This window comes from Daphnia pulicaria, chromosome 4, assembly GCF_021234035.1.
Source record: "Daphnia pulicaria isolate SC F1-1A chromosome 4, SC_F0-13Bv2, whole genome shotgun sequence".
Taxonomy (NCBI): domain Eukaryota; kingdom Metazoa; phylum Arthropoda; class Branchiopoda; order Diplostraca; family Daphniidae; genus Daphnia; species Daphnia pulicaria.
In genome coordinates this window covers 2,881,917-2,896,255 of record NC_060916.1, presented here as the reverse complement: position 1 = coordinate 2,896,255, position 14,339 = coordinate 2,881,917, and the positions used below count along the sequence as shown (strand labels likewise).

The 14,339-nt window shown below is 38.8% G+C and overlaps 4 protein-coding genes across 5 annotated transcripts; 2 read left to right on the top strand and 2 right to left on the bottom strand.

The window, feature by feature from the left end:
* Positions 1-1,457: 1,457 nt before the first annotated feature.
* LOC124336185 lies at positions 1,458-5,009 on the top strand. Its single transcript, XM_046789888.1, has 10 exons — positions 1,458-2,328; positions 2,414-2,497; positions 2,579-2,707; positions 2,850-3,131; positions 3,201-3,354; positions 3,429-3,550; positions 3,607-3,747; positions 3,837-3,982; positions 4,072-4,327; positions 4,395-5,009. Exons 1-10 carry the CDS (start codon positions 2,166-2,168, stop codon positions 4,529-4,531), a joined length of 1,614 nt encoding a protein of 537 aa, XP_046645844.1. The 5' UTR covers positions 1,458-2,165; the 3' UTR covers positions 4,532-5,009.
* LOC124336499 (soma ferritin-like) lies at positions 4,865-5,814 on the bottom strand. Its single transcript, XM_046790336.1, has 3 exons — positions 5,590-5,814; positions 5,294-5,518; positions 4,865-5,223 (listed from the first exon to the last, which is right to left on the bottom strand). The coding sequence occupies exons 1-3, from the start codon at positions 5,689-5,691 to the stop codon at positions 5,038-5,040; spliced, it is 513 nt and encodes a 170-aa protein (XP_046646292.1). The 5' UTR covers positions 5,692-5,814; the 3' UTR covers positions 4,865-5,037.
* An 854-nt stretch (positions 5,815-6,668) lies between these two features.
* On the bottom strand, positions 6,669-7,605 carry LOC124336500 (soma ferritin-like). The gene is made up of 3 exons (XM_046790337.1): positions 7,291-7,605; positions 7,003-7,227; positions 6,669-6,920 (listed from the first exon to the last, which is right to left on the bottom strand). Exons 1-3 carry the CDS (start codon positions 7,390-7,392, stop codon positions 6,735-6,737), a joined length of 513 nt encoding a protein of 170 aa, XP_046646293.1. The 5' UTR covers positions 7,393-7,605; the 3' UTR covers positions 6,669-6,734.
* On the top strand, positions 7,151-14,294 carry LOC124336204. 2 transcript variants are annotated; one of them, XM_046789915.1, is made up of 10 exons: positions 7,151-7,230; positions 11,290-11,862; positions 11,964-12,056; positions 12,160-12,420; positions 12,491-12,644; positions 12,701-12,822; positions 12,887-13,027; positions 13,109-13,254; positions 13,357-13,612; positions 13,692-14,294. In XM_046789915.1, exons 2-10 carry the CDS (start codon positions 11,664-11,666, stop codon positions 13,826-13,828), a joined length of 1,509 nt encoding a protein of 502 aa, XP_046645871.1. In that variant the 5' UTR covers positions 7,151-7,230; positions 11,290-11,663; the 3' UTR covers positions 13,829-14,294. The 2 variants fall into 2 exon arrangements, with proteins under 2 accessions (XP_046645871.1, XP_046645872.1); XM_046789916.1 differs by lacking the exon at positions 7,151-7,230 and having other exon boundaries at positions 11,272-11,456; positions 11,529-11,862.
* Positions 14,295-14,339: the final 45 nt, after the last annotated feature.

Genomic DNA, 14,339 nt, shown 5'->3' with positions numbered 1-14,339 from the left:
AAATTGCTTTCATCTTAAAAACGAAGTCAAATTTAAAACCTACATGTCCACAAATTATGGAAATATACAGTAAGTGCTGTTTGAAAAAGACAGTATATACTAAAAAAGAAAATGAATATAGTCTAAAGAACCAATTTTTTTCTTGCTGAGAAAGGTTGAAGGTATCGAGCGAAAAAAAAAAAAAAACTATTTGCGGTTAGCCATATCGATCGATCGGTCTGTATAATAGTACAGAGGCAGCGAATCAACCCAGCAAAGTCTATGTTATATAAAGGATTTTGATTTAATGTTTTCTTCAAAAGTAGAAGTAATATAAGAGTTCCCCTTCCACCCTTTTCAACTCCCTCTCTCCCCTTTCTCAGACTCACAATCTACGCATTTTTCACAGAAACCGAGCCCAAGACATTTCTTATTTTCAGAAAGACGTCACTCTAAGCAACAATAGACTACTGCATCTCGTGTCCATGTTATCGCTTCTCATTTCCGCTTTGCACATTCAGTGTGAAATCATCTTCATGGAGGAATATGACGTACTAAATCTGAAGAAGTAAATCCGAGAAAACTGAAATGAGGTGTAGGCGTGAGCAGCACAACTTTCACGCGTTAATTGCTAGCGTTTTGTATGCATGAACCTTGTGTACTATGCTTGACAGAATCGTTTCTAGTTTTTTTTTTTTTCGGCCGACACTTCTTAGATGACGATGTTGCAAGGTTAAATGAATATAACTCAATCCGCGTTGCTTTTGCAATAATCGATAAACAGCAACTCGGAAGGTCACGCCGGAGACTGTATGAACCCACATTCAATCAAGACACAAGACAGAAGTTTGAAAGTCAAGAGTCAAGACTGTATTAAGCAATAAGTTTGATTACTGCTGACTCAATAGAACACAGCTGAACCCAGATAGTAATTGATTTTTTATCTTTGATTGCAGCTATCGGTTGTATACCTGAAAGGGATGAACGCGCGCGATGCGCTTAATCAGTCAACAGTTTTTCCACGCATGCAATTTCCTCCGAGTAGAATAAGATGTTTAACTCATAATGCGGCTCTTGTCTTCTATCCGGCGGGTCTGAACCACCTGCCATCCCCAAATAACAGTTGAGAAAGTCACAAACCGGCGAAGCGTGTAGATTGCGTGCAAACTGGGAGGTCCTCAGCAACGAGACAATCTCTCTGTCATTCACAGCGCTATATGTTGTTGTTGACATGATGCCAGCCAGTATATAACTCAAGTCGTCAGGAGAATGCACAATGTTTAGTTTTTTACTCGGCTGCTACATTTCAGACTTGACAGTAGCCCAGCAGGATAGTTGGCAATCAACACGGTACATTTTCCGCATTTAAGGAAGTTGTTTGAAGTCGATAACTTTGAAATTTGCCGTTTACCTTCGAATGTTTGGGTGTGTAGGAATAAAATGATTCGTTACTTTATTGCGCCACGATTTACATTTCCTTTTGCCATCAAATTCGAAGTAAAACAAGGACATACAGTATTGATTTGTCGTTCAGCACCGTGGAAACATGTTGTTAGACGACTCTCTCTCTCTCTCTATTGATTTTCAGACAAACTAAGTCAGTTATACTTATACTTCTGCTTTTTTATTTAAGTTTTGCGCAGTGAGTGATTTACTATTCGTGTCTACAAACCTAGAAGTTTCTAATACCTAATACAAAATCACAGAAAATAATAAGCACCTACCGAGTTTGTCGCTAATACTTTGGCCGACAACGGAAATGCGCAGAATAAAGGAACACCAACGAGGATAGAGGAATCCATTAAAAGTATAAGCACTTGTAAAAGAAACAACACATCCAACGTCATAAATAATTTCATGGGATGTCACAATCGATAGAGGGAAGAAAGGTCAGTGTTCCCAAGATTTTAACGTTCCATATTAGACAGAGAGCGGGAACTCTTTATCAAACACACCGGCAGCAGCGGCAGCTGCTGGTGGAGGAAGGCAATAAATAATTTAACAAAGTTAAAAGGAAATAGTCCCCTGACACTTATATGTAAAAAAAAAAGTCTTATTGCACGCTGGGGGAAGCTACATAAGACGAAGCAATTCGAAGAAGCTTTCAGGTCTTTACCAATATTTGACCAGCTTCTACGCTTGAAAGAAACGCAAGTAGATTAACATTTGAAGAAAAAGGAGAGAAGATGCTGAAACTCTGCCTAACACTTTCGGTCGCTTTTGTGCTACAAGGCAGTCGCGCTTGTGAGGATATAAGCAGGGAGCAACTACCATTATTCAGAAAATTCATCCCAGATAACTGGAATTATTGGAAATCCTTTTACTATCAACCGAATTTGGTTGTTCCAGGTATTTGAAAAAGCAAAATTTAATTCCAGACAAAGTTAGTAAATTATTTGAGCTAAATTTGATCGATTGTATTTTAAATTAATAGAACATGCCGGTCGATACGAGTGGCAGACTCCACTAAACAATCACGGATCGCCCTTGGTGAATCCTTTTCTGGAATATTATTACAGTGAGTAGCGCAATATTGTCGTTTTCCCATATATCTATTTCTAAGTTAGTGGTGGTAAAAGTACGACTACAAATTAAATAGACGGAGAGAGAAACCGAAATCGATTTGCCAATATCTACGGCGTGAATTCGTATGAAGAAGAGAGTCTAGAGGGACGTGCAAAGAAGCCGTTATCCAGCATCAATTCTCTTCAGAAATATTTTGTCAACAGTGAGTAAACCGCAAATTTATTTCATTAATTTTATTATTCCAGAATTACCTACTAACTCCAGAAAACACACTGAGCCATAACGTCAGAATTTTAAAGATCGTTCTTCTTCATTATTCTATTAATGTTAATTCACTTTAATAGAGAATGTGGTAGACGAAGAGGTAAACCGAGCGGAAAGCGAAAGCCGCTTCATTTCAGGCAACGGAATCTTCAATAATCAATTGAGGCCAGGAAACAAGCTCGGATTTCTTTTCAATCTGGCCAATCGGATTCCATTTTCAATAATTTCTAATTCTGGACGCCCATTCGATGCCTGCACGACGCAGAATGGAGACACCGGAATCTGCACTTCAGGTTTCGTTTGCTCACTGTTCGGTGGTCGACCTAGTGGTTCCTGCTTCTTAGGGAATATTTGTTGCGTCAGTAAGACAAATAATTTTTTTTTAAATTGCGATGGACAAAGGTTTTTAACAGCGGTTATACTTACAACAGATACGGTAAATCAGTGCGGTGGTACGGTCACACTTAACAATACATATTGGCAATCGCCAACTGTTGCGATAAAATCTCCTACCATATGCGCACTGAATATCAAACTGGACACCAACTATGTGGAACAGCTAGGAAAACCCATTTGCCAAATCCGGTAAGTTGTTTTGCTATAAAATTATTTCACGTTAAGTAAATTGTCCATTTTCTTCGCTTTTGCTGTATCTATAGATTGGATTTCGTTTCGTTCTCCATCGCCCAGCCGACAGGCGGAACTTGCACCGACAGTTTTCAAGTTGGTGGGGCAACTACCGTGGCTCCCATTATCTGCGGTGACAACAGTGGGCAGCACAGTAAGTATTCACAAATTTTGTTTCTACTTCTAAAAATAATATTTGATTCATTTTAGTGTACCTGGATGTCCCATCGTCAGACGTTACATCCACCGATGTTCAGCTGATGTTTAATTTTGCTACTGGAACCGCTGCTCCAAGTTCACGTTCATGGAATATCAAAATTGCTCTACTGCCCTGCGGCGCGGACTATCTTGGTATAGAAAAATCATTTTCTTAGTTTATAAACGACTTAATTGGAAATTTTTTAATTAATAATAACAACTTGCTTTATATTGAACTTAAGCACCAGTCGACTGCCTCCAGTACTTCACGGCTCCCACAGGAAGAGTCAGCTCGTTTAATTGGAGAGATGCCCCAGTTAGTGCTATTCGCCAACTCAACAATCAGAATTACAACATTTGCTTCAGGACTGAACTTGTCGACCGCCAGGTTTATTATTTATCTTTCTCCTGCACATCGATTTCAAATAATCTGACCTATTTTGTATTAAACTGCTCGGTGATTAATTCACGAGTTAGAAAGCAACCCAAATCTGTTTATCAGTTTGCGCGACGTCCAACGCCGGCGCCGGCTTTTCAATAACCACCAATGCCGTCAACGCCGGCAACTCTTTGCTAGGAGTTGGTAATAGTGCTAACGGTTATTGCAGTTACGACTTTCTTGCTATAGTTGGAGCAACTGATCTCTCAACCGGCCTTGTGGGAGACCGTTTCTGTGGAGAGAAATTGAGTACAGCACGGGCACCGGGTGTGGCGGTCAACGGTCAACTGTGCAGTAAGTTGACAAACTCTCTGAAGTATTAATTTCTCTCAGTTGATAATATGTTGTTATAACGATGCAGCCAAGATTATGCCATTCAAACTTATCTACGGAACCGATGGTACCGAAGCGGAAGTGGGTGCTCCGGCATTGGTGTCGACGCCTGCTGACACCAATAACGTCGGATTCTGTCTTGATTACCAAGAAAGAGCTAACTGAGTTGATGCCTGATGGGGGGAAATTTATTTCTGCAAATTAATGTTAACAAAAATTGAGTAATATTTAGAGACCAACAATAATTCCCCAGAAAAAATTTTTAGCTTTTAGTATGACTGTTATTGGTTGGCTGGTTTTGTGTAAACGCCGTAAGATGACTGAATAAATATTATGACCCAACTTTAAAATTATAAATTGTGATGTTAGATCATGCTTTTTAACCTACTGAGATGGCGGCCGAATAATATAGTCAGAAAAGTAGCAATTTCACGGTTTGGATAACGAACAACACCGAATAAAAGAATAAGTAATTTAAAATAAAGAATAAAAATATTGTGCGATTGATAATGATTTATATTCAAATGACTCAATATGGTACAAGTTGAGCATCTGAGAAACTACAAGGTCAACAGACTCATGCTATTTGGATATAAAAGTGGTGAATAAGTGTTGACAGCTGGGTCTTTCTATACCTCATTCCTTAATGTTTGAAAAATTATAAGGACGAATTAGGACTGCAGTTCCTTGTCATACAGGAAGACACCTAGACCATCTCCAACACGGACCAAGTTGGTGTGGTGTTTGGCCAACTTGTTGATAGACTCCACTTGTTCATCCAAGAAATGCTCCTCCAAATAGTTGGTAAGATGGGGGTCTTCATGGCTACTAGCCACCTTGTGCAAATCTAGCAGAGACTAGAAAAGAAAAAAAAACATTCAGTCCCTTAATTCTGAAATAAAATCTATAGTGTGAGAAATGTAATACCTGGTTGACTTGTTTTTCCAGATTGAGAACAAATTCAATTGCGACTAGAGGAGTTGCCCATTCTTGTTGAGCTGGACGGTTAATAGCAGAAAATACAACTCGTCCTCCACGAAGATTCTGATACTTCATGAGTTTTTCAGCATGTTCGTGTTCTTCTTCAGAACTTTCTTTGAAAAATTTGGCAAATCCTTTGAGAGCTACGTCGTCACGATCGTAATAGGACGCCTATAGAGAAAGAAATTGTTGAATGAAAATGTAAAGACGCAAAAAAGAAGAACGCAGTTTTGATAACTTACCAGAGCCATGTACTGGTAATGAGCATTGAGCTCGATGTTGATCTGCTTGTTGATGCAGGCTTCAGACTCCTCATGGTAGTTTTGACGAACTTTGTTGGCCATTTTTTCTTGAGTTTGAAGAAATTGGGTCGCTAAATTTGAAAATATTGTAAAAGAGAGTTGGAAATCCTGCTTGTTCGTGCACTGACGAAGCTAAACAGACGAATGACAGGAGATGCGTCAAAGCAGCCTTATATACTACATCCCTTCGATGTTGCCAAGCAATCGATAGCGCGGGCGTTGGGTTTCTTTTGAAAACGCCAACTCACGCTCACATGCAACTACTGCGCTGAAATACGTCATTCGTATTGCACGTGATAGCTATGCTGTGTACACGTCGTAGAACGCGTATAGAACCGGCTTCAACTAGTTTTTAATTTCGTTTAACTTTTTTTCATTTATTTGCAACGCATTTGAGTAGAGTTGTTAATTTTACTTAATTTTTATTTTTCACAAACAGACTGTGTTATGTCTTCTAAAAATTCAGCCATCTAATATCATAATATGATGAAAAAAGTAAAGCGAAAAAATGATGCAAAAAACTGGCAAATTGCGCAGAATGTGTACGTGACGTTTCAACACTTTTGCTCAGTTCATTTTCGAGATAACAAGCTCGTATCCTTTACCACCGAGTTTTTTCACCGTTCAAACAGTCTCACATTTAACATGTTTCACATGATATTGCGCCATAAAGCAATATGCTGCTTGAATACGTCAATCAACGGAAATCCAAGCAAACAGACGCATTTCGACCTGAAAAACAACAGGGCTGACGTGGGTAAGTCGACGAAAGGTAATCGTGTTTTGACGTGTTAATTTATTAGATTATTATGTACTTAATTCGTGGCGGTTATATTGTCAGTCAAATTTTGAAAAAGGAAAAGGACAAAATTTTGCATAGTGATAACTGATTTTATTTTAATGCGCAACTTTATTTAATGATTCCCAATTGTATTTTGCGAGATTCTACTATACATTTAACACACAACGACGAGAATTTCTACTTTTTATCTGCAAGTTTACATCGTTCAATTAATTCATAAACGGATTCAGTCGTATTGCCAGTCTCAGTCATGACCAACTGACCTTAATTTATTGATCTCAGTTTAAGAATGCAGTTCCTTGTCATAGAGGAACACTCCGACGCCATCTCCCAAACGGACTAAATTGGTGTGATGTTTAGCCAGCTCGTTAATAGACTCTACCTGATCCTTCAAAAATTCACCTTCAAGATAGTGGCAAAGGTGAGGATCGTTGCGCTTGGATCCCATAGCGTGCAAGTCCAATAGTGACTGCACATTTAACCGTTACAAACGATAATTAATTAAATTAAGTTGGGTATTATAATTGACTAGAAACTCAATAGTGAGTTACTTGATTGACTTTCTTTTCTAAATGAAGGGCGAATTCGATGGCTGCCAGAGGAGATGGCCATTCTTGTTCGGCGGGAGGGCCAACTTCGTTCAAAACCACACGCCCTCCTCGAAGATTCTGATACTGGATCAGCTTCTGAGCGTTCTCATTTTCCTCTTCGGCAATTTTCTTGAAGAATTTTGAAAAGCCGCTCAAAGCTACATCATCACGACCGTAAAATGCGCCCTAGTAAGATTTTTAAGACTTGACTGACTTGATTAAGGTTTGAGAAATTTGATTTCAACTCACCAAGGCCAAATATTGGTAGTAAGCGTTCAGCTCGACGTTGATCTGCCTGTTCACCAAAGCTTCAGACTCTTCGTGATAGTTTTGGCGGCTTTTACTGGACATTTTCTTGTAGAAATTTGTTTTATTCTATTTAAGTTCTGCTCGTTCACTCACTGGCGATGCAAAACAGATGAAATCATGACAAACGGTATTGCTTATATGCGCTTATATGTGTGTTTCAAATGCCATCGTCATGGAAGCCGCTAAGATCACACCATTTATTATAGATGAAAGCACCTAAAGTCTCCTTGTCGCCATGGGAGCTGCGTTTAAATTTGAACGACAACAAACGACAATAGTTCGGCTATTTGTATCCAATGGCCATCGAAAGAGCAAACAAAATTTTTATGGTTTTATCAGCCATTTTTATTTTTAACCTTTCCAAGAAACAACAGCAGTATAAACTAGATAATCAAATAACTAAAATCGATTTGTATATACAACAACAAAATTGAGAATACCGGAGAATACCATTCGGAAGCACGGACACAAAACATTTTAATAAAACATTCAATTGTCCCAACTCTTATTCGTTTGCTCTGAAAATGCGTCGTCACTGCGAACCCGTGAACCCAGATTTTAATATAATTTCTCAACAAGGAAAAACCTTCAGGCCATTTCCCAACTTCGCAGTTGCGCTGATGATCTCATTTCTGTTCCCGCCAACATTTTTCGGGCGTAGTTGGCCGTTAATTCGTGATGCATTGCAAATTCCAATCACGTTGTTTATTAATTACCTGCTGTCAAAACAAGTTGTTGTATCCCGTAGGCCTATAAGTGTTTGTTTACTGCCGACATAAAAGTTTTAGGCAGTCACCTTTACCTGATAAAAAGCAGCTTAAATTTAGAGCAATAATACTTTCATTTTACTAAACTTAAATCAACCCGTCCAGAGCCATTAAATTTCACGCCACGTAAGACAATGACAATATACCTACGTGAGATTTTTGTAAAATCAAGGCGGGACGTAGACCACGTAGACACTTTGATGCATTAAAACAGAAAGTTTATACTCTCGAATTCGAGAAGTATCAACCCAGATAAGGTATATTTCAACACACAGCAGTGGTTAAATCGTCACGCGCTTGAACAACCGCTACGTACATAATAGATAACAAATATATTCAGCGCAATGCTTGATCTTTTTCGGCCAAAAGAATTATTTTCGTTTAAATTTATTCAGACATGTATACCATAAACGATGCACGGTAGCTTCCATCTGAATCTGCATTCAACTCGCAACACGATTTGCAATGGGAATATGAAACGCCTCCGACGCCGCTGATGTTCGGGAAGAAAACTGCTGGTTAGCAGAGCACATTCAACCAAAACGCATCAAGCTGAATGTTTTAGCAAATAGCGCGAAAAATACTATTATATCGCCATATTGAATGTAAGGCGTGAATGATGACGCAACTCTGCCGCTCCCTCGAAAGGATATGAGTAACCCATTGGATCGACGTAATAAAATAACAGCACTCTAACTGTGCAATTACCGACGCCTATAGTTGCTACACTTGGTGCTACATAGCGTGACTGTTTTCATGTCGGAGAAGTTAAATAAAAGCTATCAGCTATAGAGTGCTTAGTGTTTGTCGAAGAAGATGCGCTTCCTTAGGTCTGACTCAATATTCCCGACCATTAAGGCCGAGCGTGTGTGTGTTTGATAGCCGACGAACATTTTGCTGAAAGTGCTTTTTAACTTAACGCAACACTTTTCGGCCATCACAGATATACTTTAACAGCTGTTGTAAAGCGAAGTTGTTTGTATGGCTATCGATTGACAAGCCTTTTTGGCAATTTTGGACTATATAGTTCTCGTCCGCTTTTATTTGCCTTACATTAAGCATTTGGCCTATAATTTACTTGTAGGCAACCAATAATTCAGACAGAATATTGAGAACAAGTTTATTTGATTATTCTTCTGTATGTTGAAATAATAGACTTACTGTTCCAGGATTATGGACGAACAAATGCGGAAAAGAATTGTAAAGTAAAGGCAGCAGCGGTGGATAGATCGTACCATAAGTATAGTACAAGACATGTCCTCGACCCGTATACGGCATTTTATTGCTACCGCAGTAGATTTCGCTTTATTTGTCAACATCTGCTAAGGTCCGAATTTGTTCCTGATGCTGGCTGTCGGCTGTACGGTAGTAAAATGGAGATGTGTATTACAACAGACGGCGACATGGGTTGTTTTCTATACCTGCTTCCAGGGTTGGATTAGGTTTTCTCAAAAGGGACAATGAACCACGATGAACTGCTAACGCTTTTTATTACAACAACTGAAGATGGGCCTTTTTGGGCATGCCATTTCTCTCCAAAGAGAATAACAAGAACGTCTTCATTGTCTTGAACAATGCAGACTCTCCTTATCTTCTGGTTCTGTGGCTGGCCATCGGTGCATACGTATCGCTCTGATATACGAAACAAAGTTAAAGACAACAGTCTAGTACTTCAGGATCTAGTATATAGCTGTAAGAAATTAAGTGCAAAGGTTGCTATTAGAATTTCGCAAGTCAGCTTGAATGGCCGCGGCCAGATTTTTCGATAGACAAACGGTTGAATAAAAATGGTTTTATTACCTCTTTCTTATACACCGCTTGTACGAATCGTTTCAGTACTATGTACAATTGAAATAAAAAGAAAGAACAGTGCGTTTAGACGGCAATGAACGCGGCACTTCTTTTTATGTGAGGCTGAATCTAGTGGTGCGTCTGAATGGCTCTCGAGTCTAGACCGATTTTTACCGCGTCCACTTACTAATGTATTGCGCAAGTTTAGCATATGTACCGTGTCACGTATACTCTCAGTCGTAAAACTGGCGTTTTGGTCTCTTTCCAATAATGCAGCGCAGGCAGCCGAATGCGTTAAGTGGAATGCTGATCTCGGCTTGAAATGTATGCAAGCGCAACGATATTTACATTGATCAGCGCGGTCTTCTTATTTTGTTACTAGAGGTGGTTCCTGAAAGTAGAAAGAATACAAAGTGACTGCGTTCGTGGGTGTGTTTTATTATTCAGATAGGAAAGCGAAGCTTTATATTGGTTTTTGCCGTGATAACGGGAATTTAGCTAATGTCCCGGTAGTCTGGTTTACGGTAACTTATTCCCTATTCGTTTCCAACAGGGGTTCTGGAGGATCTTATTGTGGTGGTTTCGTTAGATTTAAAAAGTAGTTATCTGCGGGATACGTGCAAATTATGTTTTGGCCTATCGTGGTGGAGGCTTGTTGAGACGAACTAATTTTATTCTAAAATAATCCCCATCCGTTCAGTGGCTGTCAAGCGCGCGAGCGAGAAAACCGCTTTTATCGTTTTTGCGGTTTGGATTGGAAGGGAAGGGGTTTGGTTTGTCAAAAACAGCTGGTAGAAGAAAATTGTCGTCTGCATTTGTTTTGTCAAAAAATCATAGTAAAATGGATTCATTCGAAATTCAGCTGAAGGTAAAATTCAATTTGAAATGGTTAAACTTAAATGTATCGCTATTATTGCAATTTTATGTTTTTTTCGGAAAGTAATAATGTGGAAATGCGAAAACATCTTGTGCAAACCCAAAATTTTCTATTTGTTTTTTTTTTTGTGTTTAGAGATTCAAGTTAAAGCATATTTATTGAAAATCATTTTAACAATCCAAGCTTTGAAACCAATTTAAGTTCTTTGTCAGCAAATCATTCCAGTGTTGTTGTTTGCAGGAAAATAATAAGTTTGTGCATGGGAAATGATCATCAAAATGTTGATATTAGAAACTTGGGAAGCATAAAGTGTCATATTTTCCTGCAAATTTTCATGAACTGTTTCATGCTGCATGAAGTTAACATGAGTCAAAAGTTTTACTTTCTAAACATATTGATTGGGATTGTGATTGTTTTGATTTTCCTTCAGAAGGAAAAACATTCTGGAATGATTTGCTGTCAAATAACCTATGTTTTGCTATTTAGATTTTTTATTTCTTTTAGCTATGCGCCAAAGAAACGAGAAATAGTCCGTATATTAGGGTCAGACGGTCACAGTTCACAAATTTCAAGGGCGAGAAACGCGAAAAAAAAACAAAAACAATAATAAGCGTGATTTCGCAATCACTTAAGTAGTTACTTCATAAAGAGAGAAATGCGTGGATACAAGGGTTAAAACCTAACCAGGAAACAAGTAAAACCCCTTAATAATAGATGGTACCAAAAAACTCCTCCTTTAACAGGTCAAAGTCCAACCTCCGGAGTGTAGGCTACATAAGACGGAACAATCCGGGAGATCTTTCACAATGGTTCGACAAGTTCAGCATCTAAGACATTGAAGAAACTATTCCCAACAGCCTGCGCGGTCAACAGCGAAGATGTTGAAATTTTGTCTAACCCTTCTTTTCATCTTTTTAATACTTTGCAGCGCATGTGATAACAACAACGATGAGCAACTACCAGGAATCGCCAGCAGAGAGGATTCAGAGGACTTCTTTGACAAATCTCACGAAATACTTCTTGATACTTGGAATTATGGTAAATCTCTTTACTATGAACCAAGCGCATTTCTTTCAGGTAAAGTTTAATATTTCAAAATTCAATCTCTTTCTTATTTCTATTGATATTGAATCAAAAAATCAAATAGCTGAGCCACCTTCATTTTTGTTTTCTAACAGTGTATGACAGCTTGTATCGCCATCCAGAGGGAAGAACTCTTTCCAACAAGCATCAACCCTATATTAACCCATTTACAAATTATTTCCTTAGTAGTAAGTATAATTGCAGCGTTTGAATTAATTTAATTTAATATTCTCCCATACTTATATTTAATAATGAAAGAGCAGTTATTTATCAAAATTTAAATTCATTCAGGGGGGAACTATCAAGTGAAAAACCAGCATGTTGAAAGCCGATTCGTCCTCGGTAATTTGATGAACACAGCTTTCTTCAACAACAGATTTAGTCCCGCCAACACGTTCAGACCCTTTGGCCGCCTTTCCGTTCGTCAGCCTTTGCTCGATGCCTGTTTAACGGCAAGCGGCGACGCCGGAATCTGCGCTCCAGGTTCCGTTTGCTCACTATTTGGTGGCCGACCAAGTGGTTCCTGTTCTCTGGGGAAAACCTGTTGTATCAGTAAGACGAAACAAAAATCAACGTAACATAAGTTTTGCCAATAAAATAAATGTCTTGACACATTCTTTAGATGCAATCAATACATGTGGAGCCACAGTCACCCTTAACAATACTTATTGGCAGTCACCATCTGTGGCAGTTAATGCACCCACAATTTGTGCGCTGAATATCAAACTGGACAATAAGTTTGTGGAACAACTAGGGAAACCCATTTGCCAAATCCGGTAAGTGGCTTTGATAAATGAAAAGCAAATTCATGTTCATTTTCTTCTCTCTATAGATTGGATTTTGTTTCGTTCACCATCGCACAGCCGACGGCCGGAACTTGCACCGATACTTTTCAAGTTGGTGGGGCAACTACCGTGGCTCCCATTATCTGCGGCGACAACAGCGGGCAGCACAGTAAGCAGTCACAAATTGTGTTTCTACTTCTAAAAATTTAATAATTTATAACTTTTCATTTCAGTGTACCTTGATGTCCCATCGTCAGACGTTACATCCACCGATGTTCAGCTGATGTTTAATTTTGCCACTGGAACCGCTACTCCAAGTTCACGTTCATGGAATATCAAAATTGCTCTACTGCCCTGCGGCGCGGACTATCTTGGTATAGAAAAATAATTATCTTTTTTTATCAACTACTTAATTAAAAAACATTTAAAACTACCTGTTTTATATTGAACTTTAGCACCAGTCGACTGTCTCCAGTACTTCACGGCTCCCACAGGAAGAGTCAGCTCGTTTAATTGGAGAGATGTCCCAGTTAGTGCTATTCGCCAACTCAACAATCAGAATTACAATATCTGTTTCAGGACTGAACTAATCGACCGCCAGGTACGAATATAAATTTCGAATTTTCACTCTTGCTTTGCCATTTCCTTATAAGAAACCATCGAAATCTTCTTGTTGGTATTTTTTTTCAAATCCGCGAGACAGACTGGAACTCAGATGTGTTTTTCAGTTTGCGCGACGACCAACGCTGGCGCCGGCTATTCAATAACCACAAACGAGGCCATTCCCGGTAATTCCCTGTTAGGAGTTGGGAACAATGCTCAGGGTTATTGCACTTACGACTATCTTGGAATTGGTTCTGCAACTGATTTGGCAACTGGTCTTATGGGAGACCGTTTTTGCGGAGAAAAACTTAACACGGCACGAGCACCTGGTTTTAATTCCAGCATTCAATTGTGTAGTAAGTTTTCAGACAACGCTAAACTATTATATGTACCCTACCGTTATACATCTTGCTAACGACGGATATTATTTTGTAGCCAAGAGTAAACCATTTAAGGTTAATTTTGTAACCGATGGGACCGAAGCTGCAGTTGTTGCTCCGGCCTTGGTGATGGTGCCGGCCGACACCAATAACGTTGGATTCTGTCTTGATTATCAAGAGAGAGCCAATTAAGCAGAGAAGACTCAAGGACTGATTTGATGAACGCGTTCCTCCAAGCGTATTTACTTCCAAAATGTTTTAATGTGACCGTCCATCAACTGCTGTTAGAATTATTTTTGACGTCATGCTATAGACCTGTTTCCTAATTCTGCAGAGACTATTCTTTTTGAGACTCTTGGTTTTTTTTTTTACCGCGCTGTTCATTATCCAATTTAAAATTCCAAATTTTTTCATGTTACTAATTTACTCGTTTTGCTGCAATCAAGATAACTTGGAGGACTTAGGGAAGATGACTTGGTGGGTAGCTTCGAAAAATTGCTCAAAATCAAATTACCTTGACAATTAGAAAATCAGTCATATCATAGTATGTGTTTTCGAATGAGCTACACCCAAATGCAAATTAATTCACTGGGAATAAGTACATGTCTAAATTCGTCTAAATTACATTCATGTTTTAAATACATAAGCTATATGTAAACATATTTTCCGTTCATTTTTTTAACTCCCAATAATATTGTATTAC